The sequence below is a fragment of the Myotis nattereri genome (assembly GCF_964212035.1).
Source record: "Myotis nattereri genome assembly, chromosome: 8".
In the NCBI taxonomy this organism is placed as follows: Eukaryota; Metazoa; Chordata; class Mammalia; order Chiroptera; family Vespertilionidae; genus Myotis; species Myotis nattereri.
The window spans coordinates 86,938,445-86,958,310 of NC_138083.1; the positions used below are offsets into that span (position 1 = coordinate 86,938,445).

General features: G+C 40.8%; 1 protein-coding gene across 1 annotated transcript in view; it reads left to right on the forward strand.

Moving 5' to 3' along the window:
* DCC (DCC netrin 1 receptor) overlaps positions 1-19,866 on the forward strand; it is a gene marked incomplete at both ends in the record, with an annotated part of 936,944 nt that overhangs the window by 816,579 nt on the left and 100,499 nt on the right. The window contains 2 exons of the mRNA XM_081097320.1: positions 14,166-14,261; positions 19,210-19,442. Coding sequence (XP_080953446.1) covers positions 14,166-14,261; positions 19,210-19,442 — 329 coding nt within the window. The remainder of the gene's footprint in view (positions 1-14,165; positions 14,262-19,209; positions 19,443-19,866) is intronic.

The following is a 19,866-nucleotide window of genomic DNA, read 5'->3' on the forward strand; positions in this document are numbered from 1 at the left end:
TTTTCATGGATTTTTCTTATTGAGGAACAAGTGGAGAATGGACAGAGGGAGAACTCTGTATTAGACAGGGATTTCCAGAGAAATAGAACCAATAGGAGATATCTGAAAGCTTGAGACCTAGGAAAGCCAGCAAGGTAATTCAGTCCAAGTTCATGAGCCTGAGAATAAGGGAGCTGATGGTGTACATCCCAGTCCAAGGGCATGAGAAGAAGAGGTAAGATGTCCCAGCTCATGCAGTAAGGCAGGAAAAAAGGGTGAATTCCTCCTTCCTCTACCTTTTGTTCCATGCAGGCCTTCAGGCAGGTGATGATGCTCACCCACACTGGAGAGAGCATTCTGCTTCAGCCACCCATTCCAGCTGATGTCATCCAGAAATGCCCTCCTAGGCGCACCTAGAGATTATGTGGGGACCCTGTGGCCAGTCAAGCAGTTGCATACACTTAACCATCACAAACACTAGGGGTTTGCCCTGCTATATCCACCACATTACAAAATGCAACGTGACGTGGAGAATTCAAAAACCCCAACTGTTCTGAAAGATTTCCACATAAATAAAGTAAAAATAAATACAGGTGGTGATTTAGGGGAAAATATTTTCATTATTATCGTTAGTTGTTTCCTACCTCCTATTTTTACATATATGTGCAAATAATGACATAACATCTCAATTTTTCCAGATTTACCATCTTAATTTCCCAGACGCATTATTTTATAAATTAAAAATAAATGTGTTAGACATAGTTTTGAACTCTCACACAGCTTCCCCCACATGCACATAAACACACACAGACACACACTCACTAGTATCTTCCTGATGTTGGTGGAGATTTGTCCTATGTTAACTAGTCAGAAAACTCTCTGAAGTCTACCCTCAAGGACAAAGAAACTGCAGTAAATGTGTCCTTCCTGAGTGAGCACCAACACTCAAACCCCGGGATGAGAGCCCACTTCGTCCATTACCAGATTTAATGGGTTTTGAAGGAATCGGTTCAGAAATCGTTCCAGCTGACGGGTAAAGGATGAGGTCGGGAATGTGTGCGTGTTCTAGTATTGAGTATTTGTTAAAACACCCATTCATCAGGTGTTGTCCTTCCCATTTATAATCATAAGCAAAAAATGCAGCCGGCCGGGGTGAGGCTTGTGAGAATTACTGGAGAATCAGTCAACCACAGAGTCGCCTGGCATCGCAAAGGCTGAGAACAGTGGGCGAGCGCTCGGGGAATTTACGAGGCCCGCATGAGCATCTTTCACGTCCCACAAAAGAAATACAAGGAGCAGAATGACAAAGCTGGAGTCATTACCGGTTTTATGTCCCCGCTTATGGAGGAAGAGCTGCTCTCAAGCAGATGACTCGGCGTTACCACAGGAACTTTCTCGCGGGAGAATCACTTAGGAGGAAACTTCCAATAGATATGGGTGGGACCCAGATGCTACCAGCCAGCGGCGGTTTGACCTTGGCTGAGAGATTTAATCTTCTTGAATGTCAAGTTTTCACCTTTCATTCCCTTCATTTAGCCAGTCATTTTATTCATTCAGCAAAAAACATTTTTAAAGTTTTTTTATTCGCTGCATGCCAGAAATGATGAGAAGGCACTGGGAGTATAAAATAATAAAAATAAAAAATGGCACCTGCCTCCCGTGAGAATAAGGAGTCTCCTGTCCCCGTGGACAGTGCATGCTTTAAAGGAGAGAGCACTGTTCTGACACATCCTGAGTCATCTCATTCTCTTTTGGAGAAACTTCCCATGGATTGTCTCTTGGTTCCCTCCCACGGCAGTGATTTTGATATTAGACTCATTTACCTGATGTCAGCAAGACACACGGCCCCCCGGCGAGTGGCATGTTTCAGGCGTGGCCTTCTTTACATCGCGGCTGGCTGTGTGAGTAAGATCTGCCCGTGCACTTCAGCAAATGCGGCCGTGCCATCCTGGGCTTTGCCTGTGAGCACTCCGAGCCCTTCCCCTTCTCACTGGCCGGGGGACGACATTGGGTGAGACCCAGAGGAGGAAGTCACAGGTTGGCAGAGCCAGGTGACCCGCGCTGGACTGGTCACTTTTACACTGTCATGTTAATTTTACTGAAGCTGCTGTATTTGGGTTTCTTTGTGATACGCAGCTTGGTCTGTATCGTAATGAATACATTGTATTTGTGGCCAATACAGTTCCTACCATATCTGTTCTCTTGAACCCCAGAAAGGACATCACTTGTTCACATTCATCACTGGAAAATATCTTTTGTTCACCTTTTAAGCTAGCACTGGATTATGTAAGTATCTCTCTAATTATACTTACTACTTTATTAGTTTTTACTTTGAGCTCTATTATAGTAATTACAGTGCAGGAAAAATTGCTTAGGTTCACAAAGGGAAAAAAAATCTTAGTCCTTGTTCATAGCCCTCCTACTTCAAGGATGCCCAATAAAATAAAATTGTTGAATAACAAAATAATTAGAGTATTATTTGGGATTCTTGTCCCCTCACAAATGGATAAACTGCTATTATTTCCTTCTCTTTGCTTGCAGCCTTTCAGCAGAATTTTCCAAACATGGCAGTAGTATTACTATCTAGATCACTTTAAAGCAATCATGTACAAAGTTGTCCGTTAAAACAGAAATATATATGAGGAATGTTATAATTCCATAAACTATTTTGCTGGGACTAATAAACCTATTTTGCTTCTTATTTCACTGACTTTTTGATATTGATAGCATTTTTATTTTTTTTTTTACTTTTCTCATGCATCCGCTGACTATTACTGTTAATGCTGACATCTGGTTGATTCTTGGCTCAGCTCATTTAAGTCCATTTGATTTTTTTTAATTTTTTCCTCTCCCTTTCCTCCCTACTCATCCCAAGACAACCTGAGTTGGTAACTAAAATACTAGTTGATTTTCTTGATAACTTACATCAGAGGCTATATTTGTTTATGAGCTAATGGCCTAATGCTGTAATCCTTGTACCATTTATCACTGGTAGTTATTTTCCCTGGGTCTTTATTCTTACCTAATTATTCCAACTTCATTTTTTTATATTTTATTAAAGTGTGGATTAAAAATGACTTCACAGCCACCTTTGAATTATCATTAATGTAATCTTTTTCCATTATTAACGAAGTTATTTTCCATCTAGACCTCTTTTCTTGAGTTGAGTATTGAATGAGAAATCCAAAATTTAGAGCACAGAATTAAAAACCATGAGTACTTCAAGTCTTATCAGTTGAAGCAATCATATTGCCATGAGGATAGAAATTAATATGTGTATAAGAAATTGAATCAGATACAAGGCGAATGCTTTATTTTTAACTTCAAGAGTAATATATGTATTCAACTTATTAAATTATGCTTTTGCCCAGGCTATAGAGTCATAGTAGATATCATAGTGCATTGCTTCACATTTGTTAGAGAACAATAGCAACAGGAACCCTCATATTGAATCTACTCCATCTGCCCTGGGCATTGTCCACAAGACTTTAGTAACTATGGCAACACCATGGGAGAAAAAGGTAACCAGGACCTCTGTATAGGTGTGCTGTCCTACATGGGAGCCACTATCCACATGTGGCGATTTAAACTGAAATATATTCCAATTAAATAAAATGAAAGAAATCAGTTCACCATTCATGCTACTCACCTTTCAGTGCTCTGCTCAAGAGCCAAATGTGGCTACTGACTGCCATCATGGGTAGCATAGAGATGGAACATTTATATCATCCCAGAAAGTGCCAGGGGACAACAGTTTTACAATACTTTGTGGGTTACCTGAAATGGGAGTTAGTCTGAAGATAATGAAGAAAGCAGAAACAGCAGTACATACAGAGATGACAACTATATAATTTTAAGTAAGTACTCACATGTATTTATGCAGGCTGCATGTTACCTGAATGTCTGACTATCATCTATTTCATATATTGGGTAATTAAAGGTCGCCATGCAGATAACAAGAGACATTGCCCAGATGAAGGCAGGAACTTGAGTGACAGATTGATCCAGCGACTTTGATATCCACACATGTGGACACATGCACACAAAATCTCAGACACTGGAGGGAAAGGTAAAATCCAAGTGTACAATAATAGTTACCATGACATATTTTAGTATACTACGAAGTAAGGTGAAAATTAAATGGCATCTATGTGATGTTGATACACATTACTAAGAAGTGAAAAGTTCCCTTTTGGCTCCGCTTAAAGTGAGGCATGGTGAAGAACCGAAATTATTTGTGTCTTGGGGGGCGGCAGAGCAGATTTTTGTGGATGACCTGCTGCTCTCCCATCTTGCCAGCAGTATTGGAATGAATGCTCATATATGATTCAAAAAAATTACTTATGTCTTGTGCCATATTTCTACTGGTCCACTTAAAGAACGTATAAAACATCTAGGTTTTTGCCCACGTGACCTTCCTCAGACTCTACAAGGACCCGTGGGTGGACTTGCAAATAGGACAGACCTGGGTTTGATTGGAGCACTGCTACTTACTGAGCTCCATGACCATCACTAAGCCTGTGTTTTCTGGTCTGTGGAGTAGACATCGTTGAGCCCACTTCATAGGGTTCCTGTGAAGGAAGGCATGGCAGCGTTGGTGAGGCCAGGGGCCCTACACAAGGACTCCAGTCCTCTCTTTCCTCAGCCCCTCTGTATTTATATTCACATCATTCTTTCTCTTCATGTCTTGTTTTCTGTTCTACTTCCTTGCTCCCTCCCCCTCTCCCAGAAGCTCAAAGTGAGTGGAGAGGAAGGAAGGGAATGGACCCAGGAACTAAAAGAAAGGAAGAAGGAGGTGGGACAAAAGGAAGGGCGGCAATCCTTTGTAAAAGGGAAGGACGTGCTTCCTCTTTGAGTTCCTAACCAACACAGTTCATTTATTTATGGTTTATTATGTGATCTATTTATGCTAAGGAGTCAGTTTGACTGGCTTTTTAAACCAAAGCAATGGTCTGTTTGCTTGAATTAACTAAGTGAAGAGCATCTGCGTTTCTTATTCATTGAGCCCTTGGGTGGTCATATAATATTTCCACCTTGTCTTTTATTTAATTCAACTTTTTCTTTGGGAAAGGTGGACAGGAGGGGGAAAGCTGTGTGTTTGGTTATGTTGTGTCCGTTACTTTCCTGATGTGAGGCTTTGCTGGGGACTCCTTTCATTGAGGCTCCCTCTGCAAGCTGCTTGCAGTGATTCCTAATGGAAGCATTTGCCCAGTCGTTTCTCTGACTCTGAGGGGCTCTCTGCTAAAGCACCTCACCACAGAAGCAGGTGAGGGATGAGTCTTCTGTTCTAATGGGTGAGCAAAGGCTGCTCTGCAGACTGGTCCAGAGGAAACCCCAAATCGTCTAGTCCAGGCACTACGGAGGGAGGGGCAAACCTGAGAACACAGAAGGCCCTCAACTCTTCCTGTGTCTTCTGTGGCTGAGATGATCACACCTGCATCAGCGCCTTCACTTCTAAAACAGATATGTTCATTCTTGTCCTAACAATTTTATAGCATCACTAAAATCACTGATGAAAAAATCTCACGATCAAACTGAAAATCTAGGAGTCATCCTTGATATTTTTCTCTCCCCATTGTCCTTCCGAAGAGAGCGACAGAGTGTGCTATTCACACCTGTCCTTCGCTCTTCGTTTGCCCTACACACCTCAGTCCAGGCCCTTGTGACCTTTGCCTGGACAATTATAGTAGTCTCTGTCTGTGGCATACCCATGTTCAACATCTTTTTCCATCTTTGCTGGGCTACGGAGCTCTGAGGCATTCATTTCCCTAAAAGTGCAGTCTGAAACTTGTTCAAAATGTTCTTCAACTCACCAGCTCTTATTCAGTAAAAGGCAAGTAGTACAGAGGGTGAGGCAGACCTTTGGGAATTAGAATTCCCCCTCTTACCAGTAAGAAGTCAATTATTCATTCATTCATCAAATGTACACTGAGTACTTACTGTATGCCAGACACTGGATTAAGGGAAGACTTAAATGAAATAGGGGATGTGAGGTCGTTAACCAAGAACCTAATTAAGCATCCAACAAATGTTACTATTACTTCTAGGAGACGGAGAAGGAGGAGGGGGAGGAGAAACAGGAATTGTCATGGTCTCCAAGTTCTGATGCTAACCAGCACTCCGAGCTCTTCACTTGCGTCTGCTTATTCCCTTCTTTCTCCTCAACCTTTCTTCATCAAGAGTCAGAAAAACATCCATCTTCTCCATAAAACCTCTCTGGTTTCAGAACACTTTGCTCTAATATTTTTTTTTAAATCTAATACAGCTTCTACATTAAAACATTCATCAAGGCAAGTAAGGCTTTAAAAAAAAAAATTCTAACCATGTCTTACATACAGAATATCTTCAATGATAACGGATGAGTGAATGAGCAAATGAATGAATGAAGAATAGTTGAATGTGACTATGCAAGTGGGAGGGGGGAATGTGCCACAATCTCTTTGGATTCATTTTTAAATGACCCTACAGATGTCAGAATGGGCAGTATGGAGTCAACAAATCTGAGTTCTAGGTTCAGATTGAGTGGGGGCATGTTATTTAACACCTGCTAAGTAATTTATCTTTTCTGGTCTCATGCATTTATCAAACAACAAATATTTGTTAAGCATCTTCTGTCTGCCAAACACTGAAATATTTCTTGTAAAGTTTATTTTTACCGGATTTCCTCCTTGGTAGATTAAATAAAAATGTACCTTAGTTCTTTATGTTGGACTCAAATACTTCCTCACACAGACTACCTGCAAGATTGATTAATGAACAAGTCATGTTATAAATCTGACCATTATTTGGACAGTGTTCCTATTTTAAAAAGGGGTACTAGTTAGATTAGCTACTAATTACATTTGCAAAAGAGTATATGTAATGAGGTAAAATTGAATAGTGTATGTATTACATAAATTGCATCTTTCTTTTTTTAAAATCTTTACTGTTAAAAGTATTATATATACCCCCCTTTTCCCCTCATCAGCCCCCTCCAGTTCACCCCTGCCCCCCACCTCAGGCCCTCACCACCCCACTGTCTGAGTCCATGGGTCATGCATATATGCATGCAAGGTCTTTAGTTGATTACCTCCCACCCACCCTCCCTCCCCCACCTTCCCTCTGAGACTCCACACTCTGTCCCATGCTTCCAATTTGCATCTTTCTTGAATATGAATTGTAATTGCTCATTCTTTAAAGAGATCAGTGCAATCAACTGTGTTTGCCATCCACCCATTGGACTTAATTACACGATTTGGATCCAGTGAGGTCAGAGGTGTTCAGTAGCATTTACCAGCTGACGGCGATCCGGTGGCCTGTGCTTTGTGCATGTAGTAGCCCAGGTTCCCTGCAGCGAGCAGGCATCTGCATTAGGAAAGCAGCTACCACTCTAATTTTCTCTAATTGACGTGTTGGCGATGCTAACAGAGAGGGCAAAAGATGCAGGGACATGGAGACCAGGCCCTGACAAGCACTTGGCATGGACGGGGCCACTGAGCTGAGTATGTACATAATCTGTAATGAATAAAGGACTATGGGCTGTCAGTCTGGCACGTGCCAGTGGCATTTAACTCACATAAAATATTAATTAAAAATAATGATGTTCTCACTGGATTTGTTACCCAGTGCAGCATCTTGGTCTAGCCCTGGAGGAGCTATCTGAAGCCTCTTGATTCATTCCTCTGTCCCAAAAAACCTCATTCATCTCACTATCTTTAGGCAAGTCTCAACACGCACTCTTAGAATAATGGCCCTATCACCTACCAGGTCTCTGGGGGAAGAGAACCAAAAATTCTCCCTATTAGTTATTGCTTGTCTTTACAGCCCCTATAATCAATAAAAGTACATTTATTCCTCCCTCTCTTCCCAGCTACAAAGAAGATACCAGCCAGCAACCATCTATTTTGGATGCTCAAAGAATTAAGTATTTCTTTAGCTCCCTTTATCCCAAGTCAATGTATTATGTAAGAAAGACTACGATGAAAATCTGGTCAATAATTTGAAATCTGTTGAATTACTCAGAATATCCATAATTAAAAATAATTCCCATGGACATCTAAAAAAAAAAGTTATTTCAGTATGATTTATTCAGGGTACATTAAAATAATAAAATGTTGCTGTATTTTATTTTTCAGAGGCAAATGATACATTTTTAAGCCTACATATCTACAACATTTTAGCAAATCCAAAAAATTAATTTACTGTCATAATTGTCACTAAGTGTAATTCTGAACAATGGCTCTGACCATAATTAATGATTAATTCATTTGGAATTCATTATGGTAATATTAAGTGTGCTTAGCTCATTTGATGCTTCTATAGAGGGAGCGATTTTAGGCAATTCTTTTGTGATTTACTGGTTTTGAAGTTGAAGAGCTCTGAGCATGTGCAGGAAAATAGCTCCACATTGCTCTCTAGTGGTGCGCTGGTAAATGACACCCTTCTTTTGTGTGGGGAGAAAACCCTCGTTCTCCTTTGCTCCCCACTCTCACAGCATTTTCCCCCTGAGTTACAGACTCAAAGCATTTTCTCCCTCAATACACACTCAAGTGCCACGACTCCATGACAATACAAAAGGGGATCAAAGCAATATAGTCCTCTGTCCACCATTAACCAATAACTCACTAATATATTTATTGCCGTCATTCAGGCTGATTCAGTATTGGATCAAGCTTTATGACAGCATGAAAAGATCCTCTTGCTTTCTCAGTAGATCAAATGCGGTTTGACAAAAGCACAATCCTGAGGCCAGGGAGAGCAGAAAGCAGGTAGAGTATGAAGAGCATAAATAAAAGCACCCTGAAAAAGCTACAACAAAGGCTTATGGAGCTGTCCCGGTCCTTTTATTTCCCATGTCACTCTGTGTTACTTTAGAAAGAAATGAACTCACCTGAACCTCAGATTACATACTGACGACGGGAAAATACTGGACCACAAGGTGTCCAAGACCCCTAGCCAGCGTGGCATTCTTCTACCAGTTACAACTCCATTGCACATCTGTTTACCTTTCCTGGGGCTAAGCCACTACCACTTTTCATTTAAATTTAAAATTGGTCTCCCTGAATTTAGTAGTTAGTATAGCTCATTAACACAACAGCAAGTAAATGATAAAGCTTCACAGTCTTTGCCAGGGTCCCCTGGACCAGGGCTTGACCTCAATGGAAGAAGCTGCCATTACTCAGACAATGAGAGACTGGGCGGGCCTCAGGCTTAGCAAGAGTCAGTATCGAAATGGCCATCGCCTCACATTTCCTGTGGGAGAGAGATGAAGAAATGGTGGCTGCTGCTCAGGAGCCGGACAGCACATAGAGGAGGTGCACCCGCTGGAATTCCAGCCGCAAGAAAAATTCAAACCAGGAAAATGAGAATCAACCAGTTAAGGGACTTTTTTTTTTTCTTTTAGCTGAGAAACAATATCTGAAAGATCTAAAAGCCAGTAGTGCAGAAATGCTAGAGAGGCCTTGATGGAGTCCGTGGTCTAAGGAGGTATAAACGGGGCAGGTGGGAGGTGGGGCGCAGAGGTGAAGGCATCAATGCAATGCCTCCTGGACCACGCTGACCAGCTCACTCTTTAGCTGTTAACGGAACAGGAAGTTCAGAGTTTCTGATCAAGTTGGTCTTTCTTCATTCTGAATTCCAATCTGCACAGGAGAGGGCCACAGAAAGCAATCTAATCAGTTTGCATTAATGAGATCTGCTTTACTTTCTATTTACCTCCTTGCCACATTATGGTTTCTAATTTGTTGCTGTTGATCCTACGGTTAAAGAAGTTTAGGCTTCCCCCCGCCCTCCCTTTTATGCATGAATATGAATATGTAGGGATCTGAGGTCCTATTTAGTAGCCATGAATTTAGATTCAGTCCAGAAATATATATTTACTTTGCCAGCACAGGTTTGTTTGTTTATTTAAATTGTTTGCCAACATTTGAAAAATTTTGGTGATTTCACATAAAAATCTGGATTTCCAGAAAATCTGACAACACTGGGACTGCCTTCCTTCCACGTGCTAAGGAATAGAGGTGGCTCTGCTCCTTGGGTGAATTACTGCCGAGCATCCTCTCTGCACTGTTATCTCATACACTGAGGCCAAATATTCTCTCTCTCTCTCTCTCTCTCTCTCTCTCTCTCTCTCTCTCTCTCTCTCTCTCTCTCTCTTAAAAACAAATTAAACCCTAACTCCTAAGCATGTGAATTTTGAATTTCTTAATTTTCTCTCTCACTCCCTTGAGAAACAAAAATATAGATAAATGCACATATTTAGTAGATGTATAATAGGTGAAATCAAATGCAGTTTGACACACAAAAAAAGGCAGTTTTATTTGGCTTGAACCTAATGCCAGTGTTTTGCATTATAGTTGTCGAGATAAAGCCTATGTATCAAAGCAAACTTAAGTCTTTATTCCAATAACTATAAAGGACATGTTTCCTAGCAGGAAAGTACCTTGTTGACCTCCATACTTGTATTGTAAACATTTCAGGAAATGTTCACCATTCTTCTACCTCTAAATCCTACTCATGCCTCAAGCCCTAGTTCCAACTCCATACCTTTGATGACCCAATTCCTCACTAATTTTTAGACCTCTGAACTCATGTAGTATTCATAAGTGGTAGCACTCACTTTACTGCTCAATTTTATGTAGTCTTTTCTTGTTTTCTCTGCCCAGAATTATGATTGTAACCTGACACAGAGATCCATCTTTTATCAAACATTCCTGGACCTCCAAGAGCATTTAACACTCGCTGACTGACTACTCTCTTATAAATAACCTACTTAAACAACAAAAAATAATAAATATCCCTTATACATGAAGTAGTTCACTGACTAGATCCCCTTTAGTTACATAATATGTAATTTTATTTTATTGTTTGCTATATTGTAGCTCTTCTGTTATTGTGCTTTGAAATACCAATAACTTTAACTCTAATATTTAGGTCCCATAAAATTTTATGAAGAAAAATTTCATCAATTTTCAAAGAACACTGTCAGAGATAAATTCACTTATTTTAAAAGCTTTATTATTGTAAAATAAAACTCAGATACAGAAAACCACAGACAACAAATCTATAGCTCACTAAATTGCTTTAAGTTGGAGTTAAACCTTTTTTTTCTCTATTTCCTCCAAACTGGCATTTGGATCTAGAGGTTTAATCAGACTAAGTCATTTTTATCTTTTTGGCAAGACTCTTCTAAAGCAAGCATGTCAAACTCATTTATTTGGCCCGTATTAGCCTTTGAGTTTGACATGCTTGCTCTACTGGGTCATGTGCTTTTTGATTCGTAGGAACATGATATCTAGATGTTTCCACTTTGCTCATTGGGGCTGCAAACTAGCAGTATTTGAATTCTACTACTGGTTTTATAAGTTGGAATAATTTATAAGGAGATGCTTTCCCTCTTATGCAGTTGGTTGCACAGAGTTTATTTAAGAAAGACACATTAAATATTTGAGTTTTTACCCAGTTTTCAAGATTATAATTTGGTCGTCTGTCAACCTCACAATGGACCAACTCTTATTATTTTTAAAAATATCTTTATGGAATCGTTGGATTGTAAGGCAGTTCCATTTTATTATTTTTTTAAATATATTTTTATTGATTTCAGAGAGGAAGGGAGAGAGAGATAGAAACATTGATTATGAAAGTGAACCACTGATTGGCTGCCTCCTGCACACCTCCCACTGGGGATCATGCCCACAACCTGGGCATGTGCCCTGACCAGGAATCAAACTGTGACCTCCTGGATCATAGGTCAATGCTCAATCACTGAGCCACACCAACCGGGTTCATGGTGGTTTTAATGTGCATTTCTCTGAGGACTAGTGACAAAGGGATTAAGCAAAACAAACAAAAATGAAACAAAAGCCCTCATAGACACTGACAACAGTATGGTGATTACAAGAGGGAAAGTGGGGTGGGGAAAGGTAGAAGAAGGTAAAGGGGATAAATGGTGACAGAAAGAGAGACTTAACTTTGGATGTTGGATACATAATACAATGTACAGATGATGTTATTATAGAATTGTGTGCTTGAAATCTACATAATTTTATTAACCAATGTCATCCCAATACATTGAATAAGAATTACACACACACATAGATATATATATCTTAATGAACTTATCCACTTATATGTATTTGTTGGGCTTTAATTCATTGCAACTTTTTTCTCTATGGAAGCTCAGATTGTCCTCGTCTTTGGTCTGTGGAAGCCCCTTCAGGTTGATTTGTGAATCCATTTGACATGAGCCTATTCGTCTGGTTGTTTCCTTTCTATCTGATACTTCAGGATGTTTCAGGCTCAACTGATATGAGCAGGAGTCATCTCAGACCAGAATCAATCTGCTCTCCAATAAGCCCTTGTTTCTTGCAGAGGGAAATACGTTTTCAAAATCCAAGTCTTGGTGCGGGGATACTTTTTGAATTAAGTCTGTTTCTAAACTTTTCAGTGGACAGAACAAAAACTGATAAAATACCTGCAGAGTTTAAACTGGTTTTTCTAATTAAAATTTTGGGACACGGTACTTTATGTCACCTTTCCTATTTTAAATCTGTATGTTGTTCCATCCACATCAAGAACCCGGTTCCTGAGGACACAGGGGATGATAGGGTTAGAATTTTTTATGATTACACATTTGCTTTATCCCATTTATGTTAGTTCCAGAACAACAACAATAATAGTATCACCAGAAATAATAATTGTTGAAACATTTTTGCATATGCCATCCCTATTGTCTCTTAATGTTGTCTATGGTTGTAATATATCTTCAAAAGCAGAATATATAGCCCTGCAAGATAAAATAGCTCCCTCTTAACCCTCACTTAGTCTTCGTTCATTAAATGCATTGTTTACCAGTTAGCTCAGTATCTCCCCTGGTCATTTCAAATGTCTAAAGCTCATTTCCTCGTAGTGTTCAGGATCAGGGGAACAATATCCTGATTACTTGTAAGTTGGTAACTTAGTTTGCATTTTGTTTTCTTCTTGTTTTATTTATTTGTTCCTCTTGATAAACTCTATTTCTAAAGTTATTTTTCACTTTTCACTTATATATAATTTTTGAGTTATGCCCATTCGTTTCTGAGCTTTTTCTGATTCTATGTTGATCTTGCATTTTTGGCATTTTATTTTCTTAATGTTTGTTAGCTCATTTTGAAATAGTAAATTGCAGATTTGATCAATTTTTTGTGTATTTTTTATCCTGTGTGTGTACTTGTCTACAGGAATGATATTCTCCTGATTTTATTTTGTATGAAATTTAACCTCAACAGATTTTTATTGCTTTCTTGCATGTGTTTCTTTTTCCTGTTCTCCCAGGGGTTCATTTGCTTTTCTCAACTCACAGAGCTCCTCGCCTGTTGTTTTCATTAGACCAGGGCTCATGGCTCAGCACAGTAGAGCCTGTGGGTCAAGCCTGGCCCAGGTCCTGTTCTTGTTTGGATCCCACTGAACTAAGAATGGTTTTCATCGATTTGAAGTGTAAAGTACTGTGTAAGCAGACAAAGCAAACACAAATATGTGACGGAGGCAGAGTGCTCTACAAAGCTAAAATATTTCTTCTCTTCGCCCTTTGTAGAGAAGTTGGCCAACCCCTGATACGCACTAAAAATTATGCACCTTTTTTCTAAGTTTTGTGATGGTTCCTCTTTCCTACTTGTGTCTGTATTTTCTCTTCCCTTCGTTTCTATTGCTTCAAATTTTAAATCTATTTCCTGTGGTTTGTCCTCAGTGTGAGCCTCGGCCTGAAAGGGAGACTGTGGGCTAATTTCGGGATTTATGTTTACTGTCCTCACACTGCTCTGCTGCACTTGCTGCATTGCCTGCTGGTGACCTGAAATCACCGTGTCCTCAGCTTGGATGTTTCCCTCAGATTTCTCTCCCACAGAAGCGGATACTGTGCAGGCCTGAGGGTTGTTGGTTCCTCTGTACTCACTGTGGTTGAGGATGTGAGAGTACACCTCAGCACCTAGTGTTGTTGAAAATGATCAAATGCCTCTGCTTTTCTATCCAGTGGTTCAATGTCTTCTAATGTGAAGATTCAGGAAGCTCAGAGAAGCACATTGTCACCGCTGCCACCTTCTTCCCAGAATCACACTCACTTGTTTTTAATCCACAATATACTTATTAGATTATATTGGATTGGATTTACCCTGCGTATTTCAGTGCATTAAATAAATCAACATGTTCGTATTCTTTCTGTTTTTTTTCTCCAGAGTCAAGCTCCCATTATGTAATCTCCCTAAAAGCTTTCAATAACGCAGGAGAAGGCGTTCCTCTGTATGAAAGTGCCACCACCAGGTCTATGACAGGTAAGCCACCATAGCTAACCCCGCTCTGACAAGCAGCCGGTGTTTGAGTGATGGCAAAATAAAACACAGGAAATGTATGCAGTCATGGTCCGAGCCCTACCTGTGTGTACACGCATATACAAACTTGATTATCTTTCTGGTTTCCAAATGGAAGGAAGAGAAGTTCAGTCTATAAACTATACATGGACTTAGGGAAAGAGAGCTCTCATTCTCTCCTCGGAGTGGCTTCCTATTTTGGTGCCCTGATACCACCCTTCATTTCCCCGAGGAGCGTTCCTCCCAGCGATGCCACTTTGGCGAGAGGGTCTCTGCACAAAGGCCCCCCAAATGCCAGGAGGAGCCCTTGCTTCTCTGCAGGTCCTTTGGGCTCTTTGACAAGGATGACCTGCCCTCCTGGGGGTGCAGGGACTGGGCTGAGCCCCCCAGTGCCTTCTTCCTGGGTTGGACCTTCAGGTCAATCAACAGTGTCCAGGGCCCCTGGACAGTAAAAGGGTTGGCTGCGCCCAGGGCATGTCTCCTTTGGGAATTCTCAGGTGAGCTGGACTCTAAAGGCCTCACACAAGAGAAAATGGGCTCAAAGAACTGAGGGAAGGATGGGTAAGAAAGTGAGATCCAAGCTGTTTATGAACACTATTTCTGAGCAAGGCTGGGCTTTTTAAAAGACAGAATAAGTGACACCTCTGTGGTCTGTTCAGGGCACCGGAAAGTCACATGACCACCCCAGTGGTCTTATGTCTGAAATCTGAAAGTAAAACCCCAGATGTACATCTCTTTAGTGAATACTTTGACCCCAACCCCTTTCAAAATCCACAACCCTCAGACCTCAGGGAACCTATCACCGATGTGTAGGTGATGAGAATAGAGGATCTAAGGGCAGGGTTTGATAGCACAGAGGACATGGAAAACCACTGAGTGCCCGAGAGTGGAGCCCTGACAGGCAGGAATGAAGGAACGTAACATAAATAGTAGAAGCCGGTGACTGCTGCTACCACCTAAATTTATGTGAACTTTAAACAGTTTGTTTTCCACACTCAACAGCTCCATTCGTCGACTACGCGGAGAACACGCAGTCGTTGTGTGGATTCACAGCAGTTACATGATGGTCTCCAGGGCATAGCATCACTTTATTGATTTCAGATTCAGTAGGCTAAGCTGTTATTCCAGAGTCTCTTTGACCTTTTGGCCATTGGTTTCAGGTCTATATTCTGCCGAAAGTGATGTGTGCAATTTGTGTATATGTCCATCTATACAGTTATCTGTGGAGACACTACATATTTTTCATTGTGTTATCAAAGAAGCTCGTGACTCCCCAGAAGGGTCAGCAAGAAGCATTTTTTAGTTATATAAGTTCATAGGTAAATACCAACAAACCGCATTACTTAAAATTTGAGGGATGCATTCTCGAACTGAGATTCCAAAAAAATTCAATGTCATGAAAAATATTCAGAAATAGCAGGATTGAGGTATTAGCATTTCTTGAAGTAGAATTACTACTTTCAAAACATTGCTATTAAGCACATTATCCCTACATATAGAGGGATGAGGCAGTGGAGGTCCAGAGTGTAAAATACAAGATAACCTCATGGGCGGGACCTGGAGTTTCCACTTCCCCTTACGCTCCTGCCCGTCCAGCAGCCAGGTTCTTGGAGAGGTCGCAGCTGGCTTTGGCTGTACCTGAACTTTCCATAAGGTTCCTATAGTACGTCACCTCTTCCTGCCTGTGAGGACAGACACTGGCCCACTGCTTGTGGACGTGGCGACTGAGCTTGTGACCAGTCATTTAAAACTCTTATTATTGTTTTTACCGAAACTAAAGCCCACAAAAAAGGGCCACTTAGGCTACCAAAAAATAAATAACATTTTGAGCAGCAAGTGGTAGTCATAGAGATAGTAGAGTTCAAATCAACTGAAGCGAAGTCGCTCAGAAGGAGCCGTTCTGGCGTAATTAACTTCACTTCCCCGTAGTGTTGGTGGTCAGTCTTTAATTCCCAGCATATGGCATTCCCCGAGTGGTTTCTAAAACACCAGCGATCGCTGAGACAGTTTTTTCCCTGATCTGACTCTAATCCTCATGGATCTGAGAAATGAAATGCTACCCAAAGTTAGATATGGTGTGGGGGATTTTCTTATTGCAGACAAGTCAGGAAGGGGCTGGAGAGGGATGACTAAAACCAGCCCTTTCTGAGAGAAGGGCCTGCACTCGTCCTGGTCATGGCAGATTCACTGTGTTTCTGCGCATCGTGGAGAATAAAGGACAAGCAAGCAGGAAAGGCTAAGGTTCTGGGAGAAACTCTGTCCTGTGGCTGCATAGCACACATGCTCTGACTCCGAGCTTCTGCGGAGCATTCCCATGAGCAGCCTGCGAAGAGGCCAGGATAACAGAAGTAAAAAACCGCAGGCAATAAAGGCTTCAGGCCAGAGTAAGTACCAGGCCCTGGTGCTTCCCGCACACTGTGTGCACGGATGCCGGCTCTCTCTGGAGCCCGCCCCATCGGGAATGTATCAGAATGAGAGCTGAGGAAAGTGTCACCAGGTCAGATGGGTGGGTAGGGCTTCTTTTTCACTATAAAACCTTTTATTTCCTATTGTCATGAGGGCAAGCTGTTTTGAGCCCAGAGAAGGGAGAGGGCCAGGGAATAAGGAGGAGTGCTGTTTGAATTTGTTTATTCTCAACCGTTTTATCAATGTCTAAATGAAGTACAATCCAGATGTAAAACTGTGTTTTTTTAAAAAAAAAAATAGCTCTTTTAGAATATAAATATATCGACTGAAAAAATGCATGGGCTCTGACCAAAACATCTATTAGGAATTGAGTAGGGTTCTCTTTTTAGCAGAAAGTTTGAAGCTATATTTTGTCTTTGTTACTTTTTTTTACCCTTTTGAATATAACCATTGAAAATAAATGGCATATAAGACACCCAGGAGTATAAAATAATGAAAAGAAGTTGTTTTAGCAATACAAAGATGTTTTTAATTGGACTACTCCATTTCTATACTGAGAGAAAAAGGATAATTTGCAATATATTTAGCATATATGAATCTAGAGGAGTGTTTGCTACCAGCTAGAATATTCTGCTTTGTTGGAAATGTTCTACATCTGTCCTGTCCTATATGGAAGGCACCAGGCTCATGTGACCATTAAGCACTTGCAATTGGCTAGTGCAACAGAAGTGAATTTTAAATTTTACTTAATTTTAATTAATTTAAATTTGAATTATTTCTGTAACTAGCGACCATTAATCAAGGCAGCTGTAAAAGAGGTGGCAAGTAGAATGACAAACCATGCTTTAAAAAAAATTCCCTATAAGAGTCAAGACACATGTGCCCAAGGGTAGACATTTTTGCATTATCAAAGTCCACAGATACATGCCATCAAACAGCATTACTTGGAATTTGAGGGATGCATTGTGAAACTGAGGCTTCAAGAAACTTAAGTTGTGAAAAAATATATTCTTCTAACATTCAGAAATAGCAGAGCTGAGTATCACCATTTCCCCCCCCCCAAAAAAAAATATATTTTTATTGATTTCAGAGAGGAAGGGAGAGGGAGAGCTAGAACCATCAATGACGAGAGAGAATCATTGATCGGCTGCCTCCTGCACACCCCACACTGGGGATCAAGCCCACATCCCAGGCACGTGCCCTGACCAGGAATCAAACCCTGACCTCCTGGTTCATAGGTCAGCGTTCAACCACTGAGCCACGCCGGTTGGGCTCACCAAAAGGCTATAAAGTGAATATAGATGTACCAACAAAATTAGATTAGGCAAAGAAACAGCACGTGGGGTAAGTCATGAATAAGCTTGGTCAAAAGGGGGTTTGTCCTTTCGAGTAGGCCTCCCGTGTGCATAGCATTCTCCTTGGAGAGTCAGCTGAGAATAGAAGCAGGCGCAGGGGGCAGCACCCACCGCGGTCAGGCAACAGCACCTTCCACCTGTGCTCCAGCCTGCTGACCGCTGGGCACCCGCCCGGAGGCTGCAGTGTCTGCACTCCCCCGTCATTGTTTCATAAATCCATTTGGCGTTAAAGGGGCCCTGCATAAAAAGGACACATGAAAGGAAATACAAAAAGCCTGGGCTCTGTCATTAAATTTTAAACACACATTTTTCTTTCTCTCTCTATTTTTTTCTTGCCTTTTGTTGTTTTTGCTTTGGGGTTTTATATTTTGCTCCAAAGACCACAGCCCAATACACTGCTAAATAATTCATTGGAAAACAGAGAGATGAGTAGGGGCTATGCATGTGAAATGCAGTGGACAAAGTGATCATCAAAACCAGCCAGTAGCCGCTGCTCTCGGAACGAGGCTCTTTAAAAACTTAAATTCTGCGTGTGCACTGCTTCTGATTCTCTACCTTCTAGAAAGTCCCATCTCCCCAAATGGTGTCACATGCCCAGCCTGAGAGCTTGTCTTGTTTTTGGTTAGTGAGAGTACACATTACATGACATAAAGGTAAAATATTACAAATTTAAATGTCTTAGGTATAAAATAAAAGGCCCAAAATTGGGCTCTTACTAATTCTAAAAAATAAGCTAGACAGATTTTTTTGCAGGAGGATATAAGCCAGACACTCCTTTTTATCATGTTATTTTATTTGAATAGTTATAAATCTGATGCTGTCTATACCAGATCATTGGAGAACTAATGGGCAAAATTTCAAGAAGAAATGGACTTTTTAAATATATAACTAGAAATGGCAGCCAAATTGATAAAACCACTCCAAGGAGCTGAGCCCGTTATAGAAAATAGTTATTTTTGTAATATAGCAACACTTTCTGACGAGTTTTCCGATTGAATTAACTGTATTTTTTTCTGTTCTTCTCATGTTCCCTTTCATCATTATTGCCATGCATTTAACTCATTGTGATGTGTTACCACTGGTATTTATTTTTTAACTCTTTCATTTATGTATTTATCTGTTTGTTTCATTTGGCGGGTTGTGGAACCCAGATCCCACTGACCCAGTTGATTATTATCCTTTGCTTGATGATCTCCCCACCTCGGTCCCAGATGTCTCCACCCCCATGCTCCCACCAGTAGGTGTACAGGCTGTGGCTCTGACGCACGAGGCCGTGAGGGTCAGCTGGGCAGACAACTCTGTCCCCAAGAACCAGAAGGCGTCCGAAGTGCGACTTTACACTGTCCGGTGGAGGACCAGCTTTTCTGCAAATACGAAATACAAGGTGAAGTTTGCGTTGACAGCGTGGAATTTTAAAGGAGCTGTCATTTGTTGAATATATCGTTCTATGTGCTTCCTGACTCTGAGTCCTTTTGCTGCAGTGACTGCTAAGTGGGAAAACAAAGCATTTTAATAACTCAGTAGCACAGGAATGATTACGTCTTGGGAAGCAATTCTAAGGCGAGGTAGAAAAATACCAAGAGATGATGCACAGTGGTATTTGAATTCCACCAGATGCTGGGTTTATAGACATAAAATTTTGATAAATAAATAATACAGTGTAAAGGAATGACATTTTCCTTTGAAAATAGCAGGGCTCCACATTAATTGTCTAGATAGATTTTTATCTTTCTTTTCATTTGGAATCTGGATTGACACCAAAGGCCACTTTATTAATGTTACAGAGGATCTCTCTGACAATGATTCTG